This window comes from Haemaphysalis longicornis, unplaced genomic scaffold (genome assembly GCF_048455015.1).
Source record: "Haemaphysalis longicornis isolate Haplotype H1 unplaced genomic scaffold, Haemaphysalis longicornis Haplotype H1 scaffold_3, whole genome shotgun sequence".
Lineage (NCBI taxonomy): Eukaryota > Metazoa > Arthropoda > Arachnida > Ixodida > Ixodidae > Haemaphysalis > Haemaphysalis longicornis.
This window is the reverse complement of record NW_027526335.1, coordinates 17,076,121-17,092,526: the sequence shown is the minus strand read 5'-3', so window position 1 is coordinate 17,092,526 and position 16,406 is coordinate 17,076,121. Positions and strand designations below refer to the sequence as shown.

Sequence of the window (16,406 nt, the reverse complement as noted above, 5' to 3'; positions counted from 1 at the left end):
TAGCAATTCTATGATATAATCAAACGGGACTACAGGCCCCGCTACGATCGTCGGTCATGTGGCTCAGGTCAGCGGCCGGCAATAGCGCGAACAAGATTCTGTGACCTCATCGAGAAGTCGCCGTAAACTGACTAGGCAGCCGCCGATGCTTCATTTGTTTATTTTAACATCTCAGTGTCAAGCTTGCACAAAATTTTAAAGACGGTAGTCTTTCGTGGGCTACTTAAACGCAGATATTTTGGTCTGTCTGTCTGTCTGTCTGTCTGTCTGTCTGTCTGTCTGTCTGTCTGTCTGTCTGTCTGTCTGTCTGTCTGTCTGTCTGTCTGTCTGTCTGTCTGTCTGTCTGTCTGTCTGTCTGTCTGTCTGTCTGTCTGTCTGTCTGTCTGTCTGTCTGTCTGTCTGTCTGTCTGTCTGTCTGTCTGTCTGTCTGTCTGTCTGTCTGTCTGTCTGTCTGTCTGTCTGTCTGTCTGTCTGTCTGTCTGTCTGTCTGTCTGTCTGTCTGTCTGTCTGTCTGTCTGTCTGTCTGTCTGTCTGTCTGTCTGTCTGTCTGTCTGTCTGTCTGTCTGTCTGTCTGTCTGTCTGTCTGTCTGTCTGTCTGTGACTCGATTCAGCCACCCGGCCAAAGTGAAACAGAAGCTGCGCAATAGTCTTATACACCCACAACCAAATCTAAACGTCTAGGTGCGCCGTCAATGTTCATAACTGTCAACACAGTTTAACAAGAACAAGACAACGCTTATATAAGGCAGAAAATCCATACATAAGTGATATCCTTTGTTAAAAAAATTATGGATGCTTGGTTTTTCCGTCACCTGCTGTTGCCCGCGCTACTATAGCTTCTGCCGGCATTTAAGAAACCAAACGGCCACAGCAACGAAAAGTTCAACTGGATAGGTTCTACGTTCCGCTTGGAACGCTCTTGAAGTAGGGCAACGTAGTTCTATAAACGTTGTAGTACGGTGCCTCAATTCACGCGCGTCTCCTCCGTACGGCAACGCTGGCATCCAGGCACCCGACTTGGAGAAGTGGAATGCAGTAAATTTAAATTTACGAGCGAACCTCTAGCGTGTTATCTTGGGAGGAGCGATACGGCATAGGAACAGCATAAGAGGTGAGCGGGAAAGAGAAGGGTGGCATTTACTTGGCAGGGGCGGCAGTCGACTATCGTATTTCGTCAACATTTGCAACGACAGGAGCAGATACGCGGCCAATTTTTTATAATTTTTTATCAGGCCAAAGTAGCTTTTTAATTACCCAAATTTCTATTTTGTCTTTACGGTTCCTTAAAAATATAACCGAACTTTCACCAGATCAATCTATTTGATTGGTCCCCCCCCCCATATTTAAGGTGTTGAGAAACCTCACACCCCTAATTTAAAGCGTCGGCCGCGGCGGCCGCTTTTCTGATGGAGGCGAAAAGCAAAAACGCCCGTGTGTACGAGATTTCGGCGTACGTTAAAGATCCCCAGGTGGTCAAAATTAATCCGGAGCCCTCCACTACGGCGCGCCTCATCGCCTGCGTTGCGTCGGCGCGTTAAACCCTTCAATCAATCAATAATTTAAAGCGTCCACAAGCCAACCCTTCTTTCAACCTTGCACCCTGTTTTAGTCAAAACACCTGTTAAAGGTGTGTGCCATGGGACAAGATTTTTACACCTTTTCGGCGAATACGCGCGCAAAAAAATTTTAGTGAGTAAGAATAAGCTGCTTTCACTGTAGGAAGCAAATTCACGACGATACCGCGATGCGAAATTAACAGGCAGCGCAGTTGTGCATCATGCGGGCAACGATCCTTTGACTGCGCTTTGGTGATTTTATGTAGATGTCATCGCGAATTTATGCTACTTGTAAGTCCTTCGCACACGCTGATAGATCACGCATGGTCTATGCCAATCCAAACGCATTATCACGAACAGGCTCATTGGACTGCTGTTTGTTGTCGTTCAACGGGGCACGCTCACGGTCAAGTTTCCAGACTCTAGCGGCTTCGCGCTGACGCACCGCCGCACCAGCATGTTACCGTCACCTTTTCATAGTAGCAAAAGTAACACCACGTTGATTCACGCCCTTTCGTAGTTCAACTGTGTGACTGAGCCGTTCGATAAATACACTCGAGGGAGCAGGAATGTAAACACACGCGCCCAGCGAAACGCCAAAAGCGGGGCTAGCCAGTCGCCGAGCCACCTGACCGACCGGCGATTTCTTCAGTGACTTTCCCGCGCCACCCAGCCGAGGCGACCTTTCAGGCATGACGTCAAGAGAATGGCTACGCTTTGCGCCCTGCCTGTATTCGGGCATTGGCGTCTATTTGAGCGTGAGCGACGACTTATTAACGGCGTTGTTAAATAAATTTGACGCTAAAATCATCTTGTTCACTGTAGCAAGACATGCTTACACCAGATCAAATAAACAGGACGGATCGCCCAGTTTGTCTTGGGAGCAGAGTACAAAGGTTGATACGCTTCGGAACACTTGTTCTATCGAGGGAGTGGCGGTAATGTGAGGAGCCGTGGCTTATCAGCACCACGGAGAGCAGGTAGCAGCGAATGCAAGTAAAGAAACTGGAGCTACAAGCGCTACGTGGACATGTCACGCCGATGTGGAACGCCGCTAATACGAGCGGAAAGTGGGCTCCAGAGAACACGCGCATCCGCTCTCCATAATTAATCAATTCGCAGCCTACGCGCGGCCCGAACGTCGATAGTGCGCCTCGCGAAGTGCATCCGCTATACCGCCGCATTCGAGTAGAAATTGCACTGGCATGAATCGGCGGTTAGACTCCTGTTTCCGAATGGCAGTCGTACCTGGTTGCCGAAGCATGCTAAATGCTGTTGCTTAGCGCAAGTTCCTTGGGAAGTGTGGAAAATGCTTGAACGACTGCCGGTAGTCTTACACATATAGCAAAGTGTTCAGAAGAATGACCTTGGAGAAATCAGGCGCTTGTGTCACATCACTGCGACCGGATGAATGATGTGACCGCGTTCTTCTCCACGGACGGAGACAGAGCAATTTGTTGAGGCGTAATAAGAATTAGTAGATTCATTCTTTAGTATGTTGGAGACAGTAGGCTTCACATTCCGCCCTCCTTTCTACAGCAACGGATTGTTAATGGTGTTAAAAGGGTAAAAAGATAACAAATGTGAGAGGACGTCACACCAGAGAAAATACAAAGTAATAGACACGTCTTTGAAGAAAGAAGAGTAGTAAAAACAAAAAGTGAACGCGGGATGTACGTCGTGGTACGTAATAACACCAACTGCGTGTTATGGCGTACAAACACACAAAAAAAAACTTAACTTCAAGTGCAACCGCGTCGCGAAAGCACACATCCTATAGTTAAACCAACAGATGCGAAATGGAAAAGAAACTACAGAAAACACCAATTAAACATGGGTACCGTCAACAAAATCTCAAAAGGGGATATTGTCCCGAAGCCAAAGACGACGCAGTTGTATTGAAGGAAAACACGTTCATTGGAGCGAACTTTTGCTCCCCAAACAACTCAAAGAATACACAGGCGGCGAAGCAGCAGTCAACAAAGTGACGTGCGCGGGCGAGCGTCTTCGATTCGGATATCACCGCGTCTGCTCTGCAGGCTTTTATCTTTCGGTGTGAGTGTTTCTCGAACCGTCGATTTACATCTAGAACATTGTAGATCAAAGAAGATTATTCGAGGCTAGTGACGTTAGCGCGAAACGCTCTCCGTATCAGAATGAGATAACCCGTGCGGCATAAAAATAAAGAATGGAATACACGCTTCGCTTGGGACACAGATAACACAACCGGGAGTGGCCGGGCAGTAAAAACAAAACATAAGCAAACAAACCCAATGCTTAGTTCGCAGCAATATTTGCTATTCAAATTTTGTTGACAGTACCCGTGTAGGTAACAAACAGGTAGCGTTGAGGTAACTCGTGTGGGTACCATACCCGCGACGGTAATAAACAAAGAGGGGAGAATATTGGTTGCTCCTAGGCTATGCACTTTTCGTTGGAGGTGTTGACTAAACTGAAGCAGCGAAACGAATCTTGGCCGTTCGAAATGTACTTGGCTGGCAGTGATGGATGGGCAGTGGCGCGAAGATCAATAACGACCGGTCATAAGCGTCACAGGAAAGACACAACCAGAAAAGCGAGGACAGCGGGGAGGCAAAATGAATGGTCAATTGGGAATTTGGGGACGGGAGTACCGATCATAACGATTTCAATTCTCGTGGGAGGTAGCGCTGTTTGGTAGGAGCAGCTTGCGAGGTTGATTTGTTGCTTCACGGGGAGGATGCTTTGGGGTGTCCAATGCTTTGTAAATGTGCCTCGGCTAGCAACATGACATCACTTACTTTCTTTTTCTGAAGCTCGCTAAAGTGCTAATATTTTCTTCCGCGCCTTAACTGCATGAACAAATGTGTATATGTGTGTAAGAGAAGGCAGATAAGATTACCGATTATTCTGTACCGGAATACAAAAATTATCAATGCTCAGCATTAATCAGGTCGAATTTGCGGACGAATGCGCCAATTATTTCTGCGAATTCTTTTGATAGAGAAGTCTTAATTTAAGAGAACCGCGGTTGAGTGTTTAATAAACCGAAGAGTAAATGCTTAAATTTGAGATTAGGCCCTGTTTTTGTCGCATATCATTCATTCGAAAATTGAATGTTTTATATTATGCGTCAGGAAGTTGAAATGCCTAACCATAACGGACGAATTTTCCCATGGCTGTATCTTGGGCGCCTGGCATTCACCGTATCTTTCTTTCCTTTTCAAATGAGGCATATTTAACCATTCATTTGCGTTTGTTATCGGGAATATTGTTGGCGCTCTGCGATTATTTTTCCGGGAAAAGGGGGGACAGAGATACGGCAGTTCATTGTGTCCAACCTGAAACTTTCCCTGGGTTCAAGGCGTTGGTTAAGCTTAGGACTGGGACTAACCACATAGTTATTCTTTGCACTTCTTGCATCACCAGAATCATGCATTACTGAATGAGCTCGAGCGACAGTCGTTGATGATCCGTAGGGAGAACATCAGCGAACGGTGGACCAAGCATTGCCTATGGCGGCAACATTTATATGTAGGGGCAGCCTCTCAAAAGTTGTAGGCCATGTTTAAATAAATATCATATTTTATACAAAAGTAAATCGCGTACTACTCCGCTGATAACTACTGAAAACCGTCTGTACGAAGTGGACGACCAGAAGCAGCGTAATGTTGAGGCGCCAGGTTTCTCGTTATGTCCCTACGGTAACGTTTACTCTGGCGTATATAGCGTAAATAGACACGCGGGTGCTCGGGCGAATCGGCAAAGTAAGTCAACGCGTGAGCTCGATACATGATAGATTATCTTCTTAAGTTGCTGTCATCGTTCGGCTTCCGTAGACAATTTTAAAGAAAGAGAATTCGTTTTGCTAAGGGGAGCGCGAGTGGTCATAATCTAGCGTAGGGGCTTTGTTATGAAGAGTAGCAGACGCGGCACTTCAATGCTCCCACCGCACCAACTCTCCCGGGTGTTGCGTAGCAACGCGTGCTTGTCTTTTTTGTTCGTGCCACATTTTTTCCTATGTAACATTGATTTTGTTGGACAGGCTTCGGACCAACAGACGGAAGTGTACGAGCACATAAATGTTTTCAGAATATGTTGGACCACATACCCAACTTGAAACTTCTGAATATGTCCAGTCGCGCGTGCTCGCAAGCATCGACATAAATTCAACTTGGGAGGCGTCCGTGCTCCTTGTCTTTCGTTAATGGAAAAAACCAAAGGAAAACCTAAATTATTGACCTTTGTATGCATGCTTCCTAGTTACTGTGTGCCGGCAGCTTAAATCAAAGCAGGAAACAGAAACAAAACACAGTGAACGTCTACCAGATCTAGGTTGCGTTCCCCCTGCAGCCGCAAGACACTCTCATCGAAGAGGACACGCCCAAGAGATCACGTGGCAGGTCATAACGCTGTCAGGGCGTCCGTACGCCACGCAGATGTTGCTAGTTTCTATGTATCACAGGAACTGGAGGACAGCTGACGGGCGCAGCAAATTCGATTTTTTTCAGTCGTCAGATATAAGCAGGATTGACGAGCACACGTACCAGCCCACTTTGCCACAAACTCAATGTCACAGTATTTTGTTAGCGCGTGTGAGCTTGAAAAAAATAGACTAACAATGGCGTTTTGTGTCCTGTCCCGCAAGGCTAGGACTTTTCCTCGTTATCCCCTCCTGACCCCCCCCCCCCTTTTTTTTTTCAGCAGACTGACAGCGAAAAAAGTTCTGTACAGTGCTAACATCATAGTTTTTTTAATAGTGTGCTTGTTTGTGTCTGGAGCATTTTGTAGCGTGATCACTTTTTTCATCTTCTCGTTTTTACTTTTTGTTATCTCCCTTCGCATTTCCTGTTGTCATTCCGACACTCCCTCTCTTTGCATTGTTATTCTTCCTAGTTAAGTCTTCTTTTTGTTGTACTCCCATAGTGTCGTTCTTGTGCCCCAATTTCTTCCAGTTTTTATCGCGTCTATTAACGATGTCTTTTATACCCAACCTTTCATTTATAAGTTCTTGAACAAGAAGTGGGTTCTGGCAATTCAGAAACCAAGAATTGTTTACAACACACGTATTCTAATTCACCCTCATCTCGATGTGATAGTCGCAACCAGACTTCAACCTATCAGCAACATGTCTCGCAATGACAGCAGCATAAAGCAATCCTCTGCCGGCCAACCTTTGCATAAACCATCATGTATATCACGTTTTAAGAATGCCTCTTTCCCGCACAAGCAAGGTTGTCCGACAACCATCACCAATCCACCGCCACAACAAAAACAAAATGTTTAAATAGACGCCATTACCTGTTTGGACAATTGTTTCTGAATAGGCCCACTGGATAGGTTTGCTTTTGTGCCTTAAGGTGATTTATGCAGAAACGCATAAGACACATTGGCTCTTGTAATAAAGTTATCGGTATCATTTGCATTACGCGGTATGCACGGTGACCTTCTTATTGAATAAACAAGCTGTCTGATAGCCGCCAGCCCGGGTCATTGCGCATTATCATTAAAACGTTGGGGGTTATTTGAACAGTAAATATGATTTCCTCACTACAGAAGCAACAAGATCAAAATAAGTAATGCAGGTCCAAAACATTTGTGCTACTTCCCCATGGCGGTCTCAGCTAAAACAATTTTCACGTAAGCGTTTGATGAAACCCGCAACACTATCTAGAAACGTCGTGCTCATTAGAACCCCTTGAATCATCGACAACTTCTACTGAACCACACACACACACACACACACGCACACGCACACGCACACGCACACGCACGCACACGCACGCACACGCACGCACACGCACGCACACGCACAAATTAAGACACGTGTGGAGAGACAGGCAGATAGCATTTGGGGGCCCACCAGCTCGGCTTGCTGAAGGTTCTGAGAGGAACGTGACAAGGTCGCTTCGTGGCCAGGTCAAGACGGAATGGGCGTTGAAGGCTATTCATTCATTCATTCATTCATTCATTCATTCATTCATTCATTCATTCATTCATTCATCTTTATTTGTACGCGCCCACCAACAGCGTGTGACCTTAGACGGTGGTGCACAAAATGAAAAGAAAGAAAATACAAAAGAAAAACCCTTCAAAATAGAAGAAACATGAATAGCAATGCATGAGACACTATAAATTGGAAAGAGCTAGTTTAAATGCCGACATATTATTGTTAAAAACATCAACATCATTTGACCTCACCCCATTATACAAATGAAACAGTCGTTGCATAGGGGAACAAACTTCAGTTGTGCCAAACAGATTGAATTCTCGAAATGGCTTACAAGGTACCCGCAAGTGTTTTGACGAAGTTAAACTCTCGCACTCAGTCACATGGTGCAAACATTTAAACAGAAATATAAAATATCCATCCTTCCGTCTCTTGGACAGTGCAACCAAGTGCAATTTATCCAAAATGTTATTATACTGGTGATGCACTCTTAAATCAAAATGCCTATCATAAACAATTCTAACAAAACGTCGTTGAAAATCTTCAATCTTCGCAGCCTGTGTTGCATACAAGTTGTTCCATAGGACAGACCCAAAATGAAATTTCGGAATGACTAAGGATAAATATAAGCGTTTGAAGCACGACACGTTATATAATGGACGCGTGATGCGGGATATTTCTCCTAACTGACTGTACGCCTTTCTAACAACTTTTTCGATGTACACATGAAAACGTAGCACTGAATCGACAAAAATCCTTAGGTCCCGACACCCATCAACCCTTCTCAGGGTGCATTGATCTAACGTGTAATCGTGTAACACACTTGTGCATTTCCTGGTTAGACTGATTACATGTGTTTTCGTAGGATTTATTAGTAACTTGTTAACAAGACACCAATTACTTGCACTGCAAATTTCGGACTGTAAAAGGGCACGGTCATCACGAGAGTCAACTTTTCGAAACGGCTTGATGTCATCCGCGTAGAGAAGCATTTGGCTATTGCTTACTTAACAAAACATTGAACAAAACGTGCGCATGTGTGCGAGCTATCGCAAGGATGCTTTAAAAACAATTCAAGGTCCCCCGCTGTGTGCTGTGTACTTAGTGGGCTTAGCTTGCATGAGAGTGCTTGAAGGTGATCTTCAAGAGCGTTTAAGGGAGGTCTTCCGGTGTTAAGCGGCACTCATTCTGCAGGTTAAAAATGCCGAAACGGCGTTCGTTTTGTTTACATAGAGGCCGGAGATTACAGAAAGACAGAAAGAGAGAGAGCATGCGTGCGTGCGTGTGCGCGCGTGTGGATGTGTGCGTGCACACGTGCGTGTGCGTGTATGTGTGAGTTTGTGTGCGTGGGCGTGTGTGCGCATGCGGATGTGTGCGTGTGTGTGCGCGTGTGGATGTGTATGTGCACATGTCCACGTGTCCATGCATGCGTGTGTGTGTGTGCACATGTGCGTGTGCGTGAGGATGTGTGCGCGTGCGGATGTGTGCGTGCACATGTATGTGCGTGCTTGTGTGCGTGTGCGCGTGTGTATGTGTGTGTGCGCGCGTTCGTACATGCGTTAGTGTGTGTGCACGTGCGGATGTTTCGTGCACATGTGCGTGTGTGTGCGCGTGCGTGCGGATGTGTGCGTGCACATGCACTTATGTGTGTTTGCGTCTCTGTGTGCGCGCGTGCGGATCTAGGCGTGAAATATTTATGTGTGTGCATGTGTGCGCGCGCGTGGGGATGTGTGCGTGCACGCTTGTGTGTGCGTGTGTGTGCGCGCGAATGCGTGTTTGTGTGTGCGCGTGCCGATGTGTGCGTGCGTGTGGATGCGTGCGTGCTCATGTGCGTGTGCTTGCGTTTGTGCGTGTGTCTGTGTGTGCGAGCGGATATGTGCGTGCACATGTGCGTGTGTGTTTGTGTGCGTGTGTGCGTGTACGTGCCTGTGCACGTTCGCGCAACTAGTGGCGCTACCTTCGAGAAGAGGTGCTTGCACACAACCAAGGTGGTTGCTGAGGGGCAACACCGTAGCTGTCACACCAGTTTCGAACTTCGCTCAATCACAATTTGAAAATGATCGTCATTTAGGACATCTTAACCGTTCACTCTGAGCCATTTTCTTTCTATTGCACGAGTGCGATTCAGTTCTCATTGCAGACTGTTTCGCACAATGCGCGCGGAAAGACGCTAAATTTTGTTCTTCACACCCTCGACCATTCCAAGCACGGCTCCGTAGGAATGTTGAAAGTAAGGAGCCTAGCAGAACTGCAGTTCCCGTAAACTCGTTGGCACATAACGCCGTAGCCTGTACGGCAGTACCTCTTTCAATCACAAATGTTTGTGTAATCAAAATACTTTCAAATGGAGTTATAATCCCTCAACCCCACACTACGTTTGCGTGTTTGTAACCTGCGACACTTTTGTTAATATAACTTCACAGCATTTTTTTTTGTTTAATAACCATATGGGTATTAACGGAAAATTCAAAATTTTCTGTTCTTTGCAGTGCCTCCAAGGTTCGAAGTGAAGCACCGGAGCTTCCTTCTGAGGAAAGGAGAGGATTATCGGGCTCAATGTCTGGCTATCGGTGACCCTCCGACTCTTTATACTTGGGAGAAAAATCAGAAGCCCATCGACGCGGAAAGGTTGGTACTCATAGTATGGTGCTCATAGTGCTGCTCGAGCAGTTATCTACCGGCAGTATACTTTGAGAGACAACAGCCTCGTTTCGATCGGATGCCGATCTTTCTCAAGAGAAAGATCGGCATCCGATCGAAACGTCGACCAATAAACAGTTTTGTTAGAAGCGACACCCATTTTTTACTATCTGCCACGGCAACCAAAGACAGCCCTTCTCGCAATCTCTCTCCCTCTCTCTCTCTCTCTCTCTCTCTCTCTATATATATATATATATATATATATATATATATATATATATACAGCAACAAAGTTTTCCTGGACGCCGGTAGAATTTACACAAAAATGGTTTCGACCACGGTAAAAAAAGAGAACAGATTTAATAACGTTTCGGCCGAGGGACCGGCCTTCGTCAGATACAGTGATGGCATGGATACAGTGAATGCCATCACTGTATCTGACGAAGGACGGTCCCTCGGCCGAAACGTTATTATATCTGTTCTCTGTTTTTACCGTGGTCGAAACCATTTTTGTGTATATATATATATATATATATATATATATATATATATATATATATATATATATATATATATATATATATATATATATATATACGCTCTTCGGAGACTTTATTTCCAACGTTTCGACCTGAGACAGGTCTTCCTCAGGAAGACCTGTCTCAGGTCGAAACGTTGGAAATAAAGTCTCCGAAGAGCGTACTTCTACTTTGTGCGTATTCCTGCAGCAACTAAGGACTCCACTTCACGACTATATATATATATATATATATATATATATATATATATATATATATATATATATATATATATATATATATATATATATATATATATATTTATGTATATATATATATTTATAGCAGTAAAAGAAACTTCTCGAGGAGCCAGAAGAAATAGTTGAGAAAATGGTAGACGCATGATTAAAAACGAAAACAATGGTTTACTGACGTTTCGACTGGAGGAGGGGATTTAATTCAAGCATGATGCCAGCTATAAGCGACCCCTTCGAAGGTTCTAGGTAGTTAGGGAAACATAAAAAACAATTACAAGGGACCGTTCCGGGGCACTCCGGCAAGCGGGCACGCTCGCACGGGCACGGTGTTAAGCTTGCACTATCGGGCAGGCATGTTCGCGAAGCCAACGTTCGTATTCACGGTTGTCGCCGTTCAGCATTACAGAAAATGTACGCGAAACGCAGCGGCGCGCAACTTTGTAGTTCATTATTTTTAGTAAAGCATGCGGTAAGATACAACACGGAATTAGGTTACGCGAAAAAATTTGCACCAATTTGTTTCTGCCTGCGTTCATCCTTAAGTGAGTTTGTATCGTGTACTGCCCATGTCACCCAGAACAAACTTCCGCTTTCAGTATCAACGCTTCACCCCAACGTTGACGTATATTGTCAAGATAGGATTTCATGTACTGGTCGTGATCGTTAATAAACTACCATAAATGAAACTTTTATGCTCGTGCCATGCCCATGGAGTGAGGAGGAGGAGAAAAGCGAAAGGAAAGGCCGAGAGGTTATACAGGCTGAGAGCCCGGATTGCTACTCGGCACTGGGGAAATTTTTATTGAACTTATGATCATATATTACTTATGATCATAATAGACACCATGATAGCTTCAGCCTGCCATCGGCGATGATCGTTCTTGCAAAAAAGGTATCTGCTGTTACTCCATTTCAGAATAGACCCAAAGTGCGGGGGCGGGGGGATCTGACGCGTTCTTCAGCTGAGAATAGGGCTTTAGATGCGGTGCAAGGTCGCGGTTGCTAGCCTTGTGATTGAGGGGCAATACAGAAACGCTCACATGTAACAAAACTTGCTGCATCTTCAAGACCCCCAGGTGGATTAAATTATTTCCGTAGCCTACGACTAAGGTGAAGCTTACAGCTCAAGTTATAGCTTCGGACAGTTACGCCGAATATTAACCATGGTATAAAAAAGTGAGCCGACTAAAAAACTTAGGCTACTGCTTTCACCCCTAAAACTGTATTGTTGTGTGAAGAAGGTCTTGTTTCATAAGTACTCCTGGGCACTGGCATACAAACTTAACTGCCGATCGCATCCTAATAATAATGTGCCTCGCCAATAAACGAATAGATATTTTCACATGCTCGCGGCTCACGCAGGGCTGTTAACGGGGCCTTTATATCTCCTTCAAGGTACCAAACAAAGGAAGAAGAGAAATCTGGGGAGGACTTCCAATCCGAACTCAAGATTTCGCAAGCAACGCGCGAGGACTCCGGTGTGTACTCCTGCAAGGCGAAAAACACATACGGAGAGGATACGACGCACTTTCAAGTGATAGTTCAAGGTAAGTGCTCACAATAAATTCTGACTCGGAGCTATGTCTAATCGGAGCCTACATGGGCCTGCTCACTTCATGATATCGCTTAGAGGTGTGTGGAAATTGTTCTTATAGGTAGATTATTGGTTGACTCCCAAACTTTACCATTACGTAGTGTTCTGCGTTATCGCAGTTTATTTTTGTAAAACTTGAACATTATTTTTCCGAGTTTCTATCACTTATCACTAGGACACGCAAGAGCCATCCCTGTTAAGCGTGACGCTCGGCCTAACGGGCACTCGCCCTTCTGCTTTAAAAGCCCCCAACATGGCGTTTTCGCACGCCCATCGCCCACCATTACAACTGCCCTTTGCGTTCTAACTGTCTATGTGGCCACGTTTTCTCGCGTTAGCAACTTCTGATGGAGGCGAAAAGCAAAAACGCCCGTATGTTCGAGATTTCGGCGCAAGTTAAAGATCCCCAGGTGGTACAAATCATTCCGGAGCCCTCCACTACGGCGCGTCTCATCCCCTGCGTTGCGTCGGCGCGTTAAAACCAATCAATCAAACCAATCAACCAATCAACCAATCAATCAAATGCGCTAGCAGCGCCATTGGCTGCCTGTCGCTCTTTTGTTGTCTGCCAGAATCGGCATTTCCCTCCTGCTTTGCCGCAGACTCGGACCTGCATTCGCGTCACTCTACATTTTGCAATGTGTATAGTGGTGACACGGCCCTTTGAGGAGCCGGTGGATGGGCGCGCCAAGAAGTAGTTCAAACGCAGCAACACCGCAGGCAGTGCCACCACCGGCTCTGGGCTCAGCTTGACGTCTCGTTTTCAGCTTTCACACAAGCTCTGTATTTATCTGATCTTCTGTCGCCCTATGTCCACGGATCGACGGGGCAAAATTGTGCAGCCATGTCCTAGCTAGTGCGCACGCAATAAAAGCCAACACTTCATGGCTGCTCTGCCGCTTGGCGTGTACCGAAAGGGTTCTCAATTCGAGTCAAGCCAGGATGCCCAGGTATTATCAGATAAACTGACCCTCTTCTTCCTTCCGGCACGCGAAGCTACATGAAATATATATTTTTAATGAATCCGCGGATAAGACGGCTTTCTTGCCTTCTGGTTCCAGACTCATCACAGGATGCCGACATATTACGGTGCTTGAAACGAAATTAAGAAACTTTTCCCACTGAAAACTGGAATTTTCCTGATATAAACAAACGCGGAAAACGTTTTGCGGCGGCAGGTATCCGGATTTATCCGGAGATGCAAGACCCGTCCGATACACCAAGATAAATCGACAACGGTAGTAATGGGCCCTTGGCGTGCCACCAGTGGATTCTAGAAAAGGATCCGCCACCGAAAAACAACTCGCAATTGCTTTTAGGGGGTGAAGCCCCTTAGAAGCTCGGGCTATCGGCGTCTCCTGTCATAGTATTCTCATGTAGTCACGGTACTAAAACACCGAAACACTCGTTTTTCAACGCCTCCGCTAGAACGTAAGAAGTACTAAAAGAAAAGTGTATAATGGATAAAAATGGTTCAAAATAAACTAACATGATTTAAAGATTCGTGGAACGCTCCCTGTGCACGTCAGAAATCGTCAAGCACAACCAGAAGCCGTTTGTAGACGGGTTATCCTTTGTGCTACCCTCAAATACCCACCGGTTCATGACGCTATGCCTGATCGGGTCGGGTGGTCGGTCGGAGGCAAGAGCCTCGCGGCCCAGGGCCATCCCCAATAGAATAATTGTCTTCGTAGTGCTGCATGTTTTCGAGCCCGGCCGCAACGGGCAATGTTCCCACTGCTGTGGCGTGTCCGGTCGATTGTGATGAGTCATTTGGAGCATGAGTTGGCAGCTCTAGGGGAAGAAGCCTTCCTTTTGCGTTGGTCTACGCGCTTTATAGGGGTCAGGAGCAACATTCCTAGCGTTTCTCTAGTGCCGTACTGAGTTCAGTATAGTTTATGAACTGTTTTTTTGAACACAGGTGAACTTTGTGTGACTTGATTTGTAGTGGCTTGTTGACCACGCCAAAAATTTTGTGCAGTGTGTAGAACGACCATGTTACATGCAAACTGATTGGATAATTTTCTGTTGTTAGGGCAGCGCTGTTATCACTAGTCGCTGCGCCCTGATATGTGGGTTATAATAAATTCTCTTTAGCCCCCTCTCTCTGTCGAAGCAAGAGTAGGCATACTTACCTGGTGCCGGGGCCTCATTGATCACTGAGGACGAGCCCTCAGGGCGGGACACGGCATTGTACTGCACTCGTGTTGACCCCTGCTACTACCCCTACGTACTTAGGCAGATGGAGCATGAAAATTCTTAAATCCGGTTCAACGCAAGAGAGGGCGCCACAGCCTCTGCAAGTGCGCGATTCCTGCTCCCAGCGGCGCTTCTCCGGCGCCCAATATGCCCACGCCATGTGGCAAGAGAGATACTTACAATTTTTGAATACACTTATACACTGCATGCTTCGACCCTCCTCAGGTTTCACGTTAGTGGAAATGGCCTGTTCTTTTTGAAGGTGTCTTCTAAGCACGTGTCTTTCGTGACAATGCCGTGGTGGCCGCTGAAAGCCGCGGGGCCACGGTGTAAGACATAAAATTAGGTGAGGACGCAGCTCGCACAACAAACGTGTACTCGTCGTTATAATAAAGTCGCCAAACTGATACCGCTGAGACCACTGATTGCAGCGCCCTCCAGCGGCAAAGAAAAGAAGCTGCCCAAGCGCGTGCCACTCGGAGGTGTTCGGATCTTTTCGGCTCCTTGTCGGGCCTTCTCGGCAGCTTCCGTAACCGGTCGTCTGATGAATGTCTGCCCGCCGCGGCTTGGCCAGTTCTCCCGGCCGGTGGTGCAGACGATAATTCGAAGAAAGACGTGTGCAAAAGCCTTTGCGCTCACCCCAGTGTTTCAACGTGTTCTAGGCATGTGTTTTGGGTCGGTAACAATCAAAAGAAGGTATAAAACACTAAACCGAGGGCAATGTGTGCCTCGGTAGCCGTTGAGCACTCACACAAGTGAGATTTTATGCATGCGCAGCGAAAACATGTGGTGCAAATGCCTTATTGAGTACGTACTGCAACGGCTGGCAAGCAAACGTGACATTATTTGACGTTCCCTGCGATCCTAGACGAATGAATGCGTGCTCTGCAGACATCCCCAGCAAAAAATGATGCTACTTGCAGTCAGCATTTCTCTGAGAGTGTGGTTGCGCAAAAAGGTACGTTTCAGAGCTTGGAGGGGAAGTACTATTGAATGTCGAAGAGGTGCGCGCTCGCAAACAATGTAGTGCCGTCGATTTTACCGTTGGCTACAGGCCCCGAGCTACTCAGTACAAGCAGCGGCAAAAAGAAAGCTTCCGCTGCCGAAACAACGCCCCGACATACAAGGAAAGTAGGCCAGTTTCTGAAATGGACTAAACTATAACGGCGAGTACGCTGATGTTCTTCGTCCTAAATGACGTTGCACAACTGGGGTAAGTTTACGCACGAAGCAGCGGAGACAAATCGTTGTTGTAAAAGTCACAGCTGGTGTCCAATGTTCAGAGGAGCTGCGCGCGCGTCTAAATGATCGTAGGACGGCCAAACTCTTGCATCTGTTTAAACAATGCAATAAATTACGCATTAAGATCGCGTTGTAGGACGAACAACGTTGTTTTACGTGCATGCCGCTGGTGCCTGCGAACGACGTTGTTTCGGACAGTCGTTGATCAAGCCACTTGAAGCCTAGGACGCTGCGAAGCTTAGTTGGGATTTCTGCCACCAGATGTCCTTTCAATCAAAGGTAGACGCGCAGCGCCACGGCGCCACCAACTCTGACAGATTTTGGGGCTGCTGTGTCCACGCTTAAAAGTGCATCTTCCACCATGTCCGGGGCGGAAGCGTGTTGGTTTGTTCCAAAATGCGTCTACAGGAATAAACAATATCTGTGCGCTCGCAATATGGTGTGACCTTTTAGGACATCTATGTTTCTGTT

The 16,406-nt window shown here is 46.3% G+C and overlaps 1 protein-coding gene across 1 annotated transcript in view; it reads left to right on the top strand.

Annotated features, from left to right (window-relative positions):
- LOC144174036 (cell adhesion molecule Dscam1-like) overlaps positions 1-16,406 on the top strand; it is a 284,742-nt gene that overhangs the window by 201,277 nt on the left and 67,059 nt on the right. The window contains exons 13-14 of the mRNA XM_077702435.1: positions 9,975-10,113; positions 12,296-12,447. Coding sequence (XP_077558561.1) covers positions 9,975-10,113; positions 12,296-12,447 — 291 coding nt within the window. The remainder of the gene's footprint in view (positions 1-9,974; positions 10,114-12,295; positions 12,448-16,406) is intronic.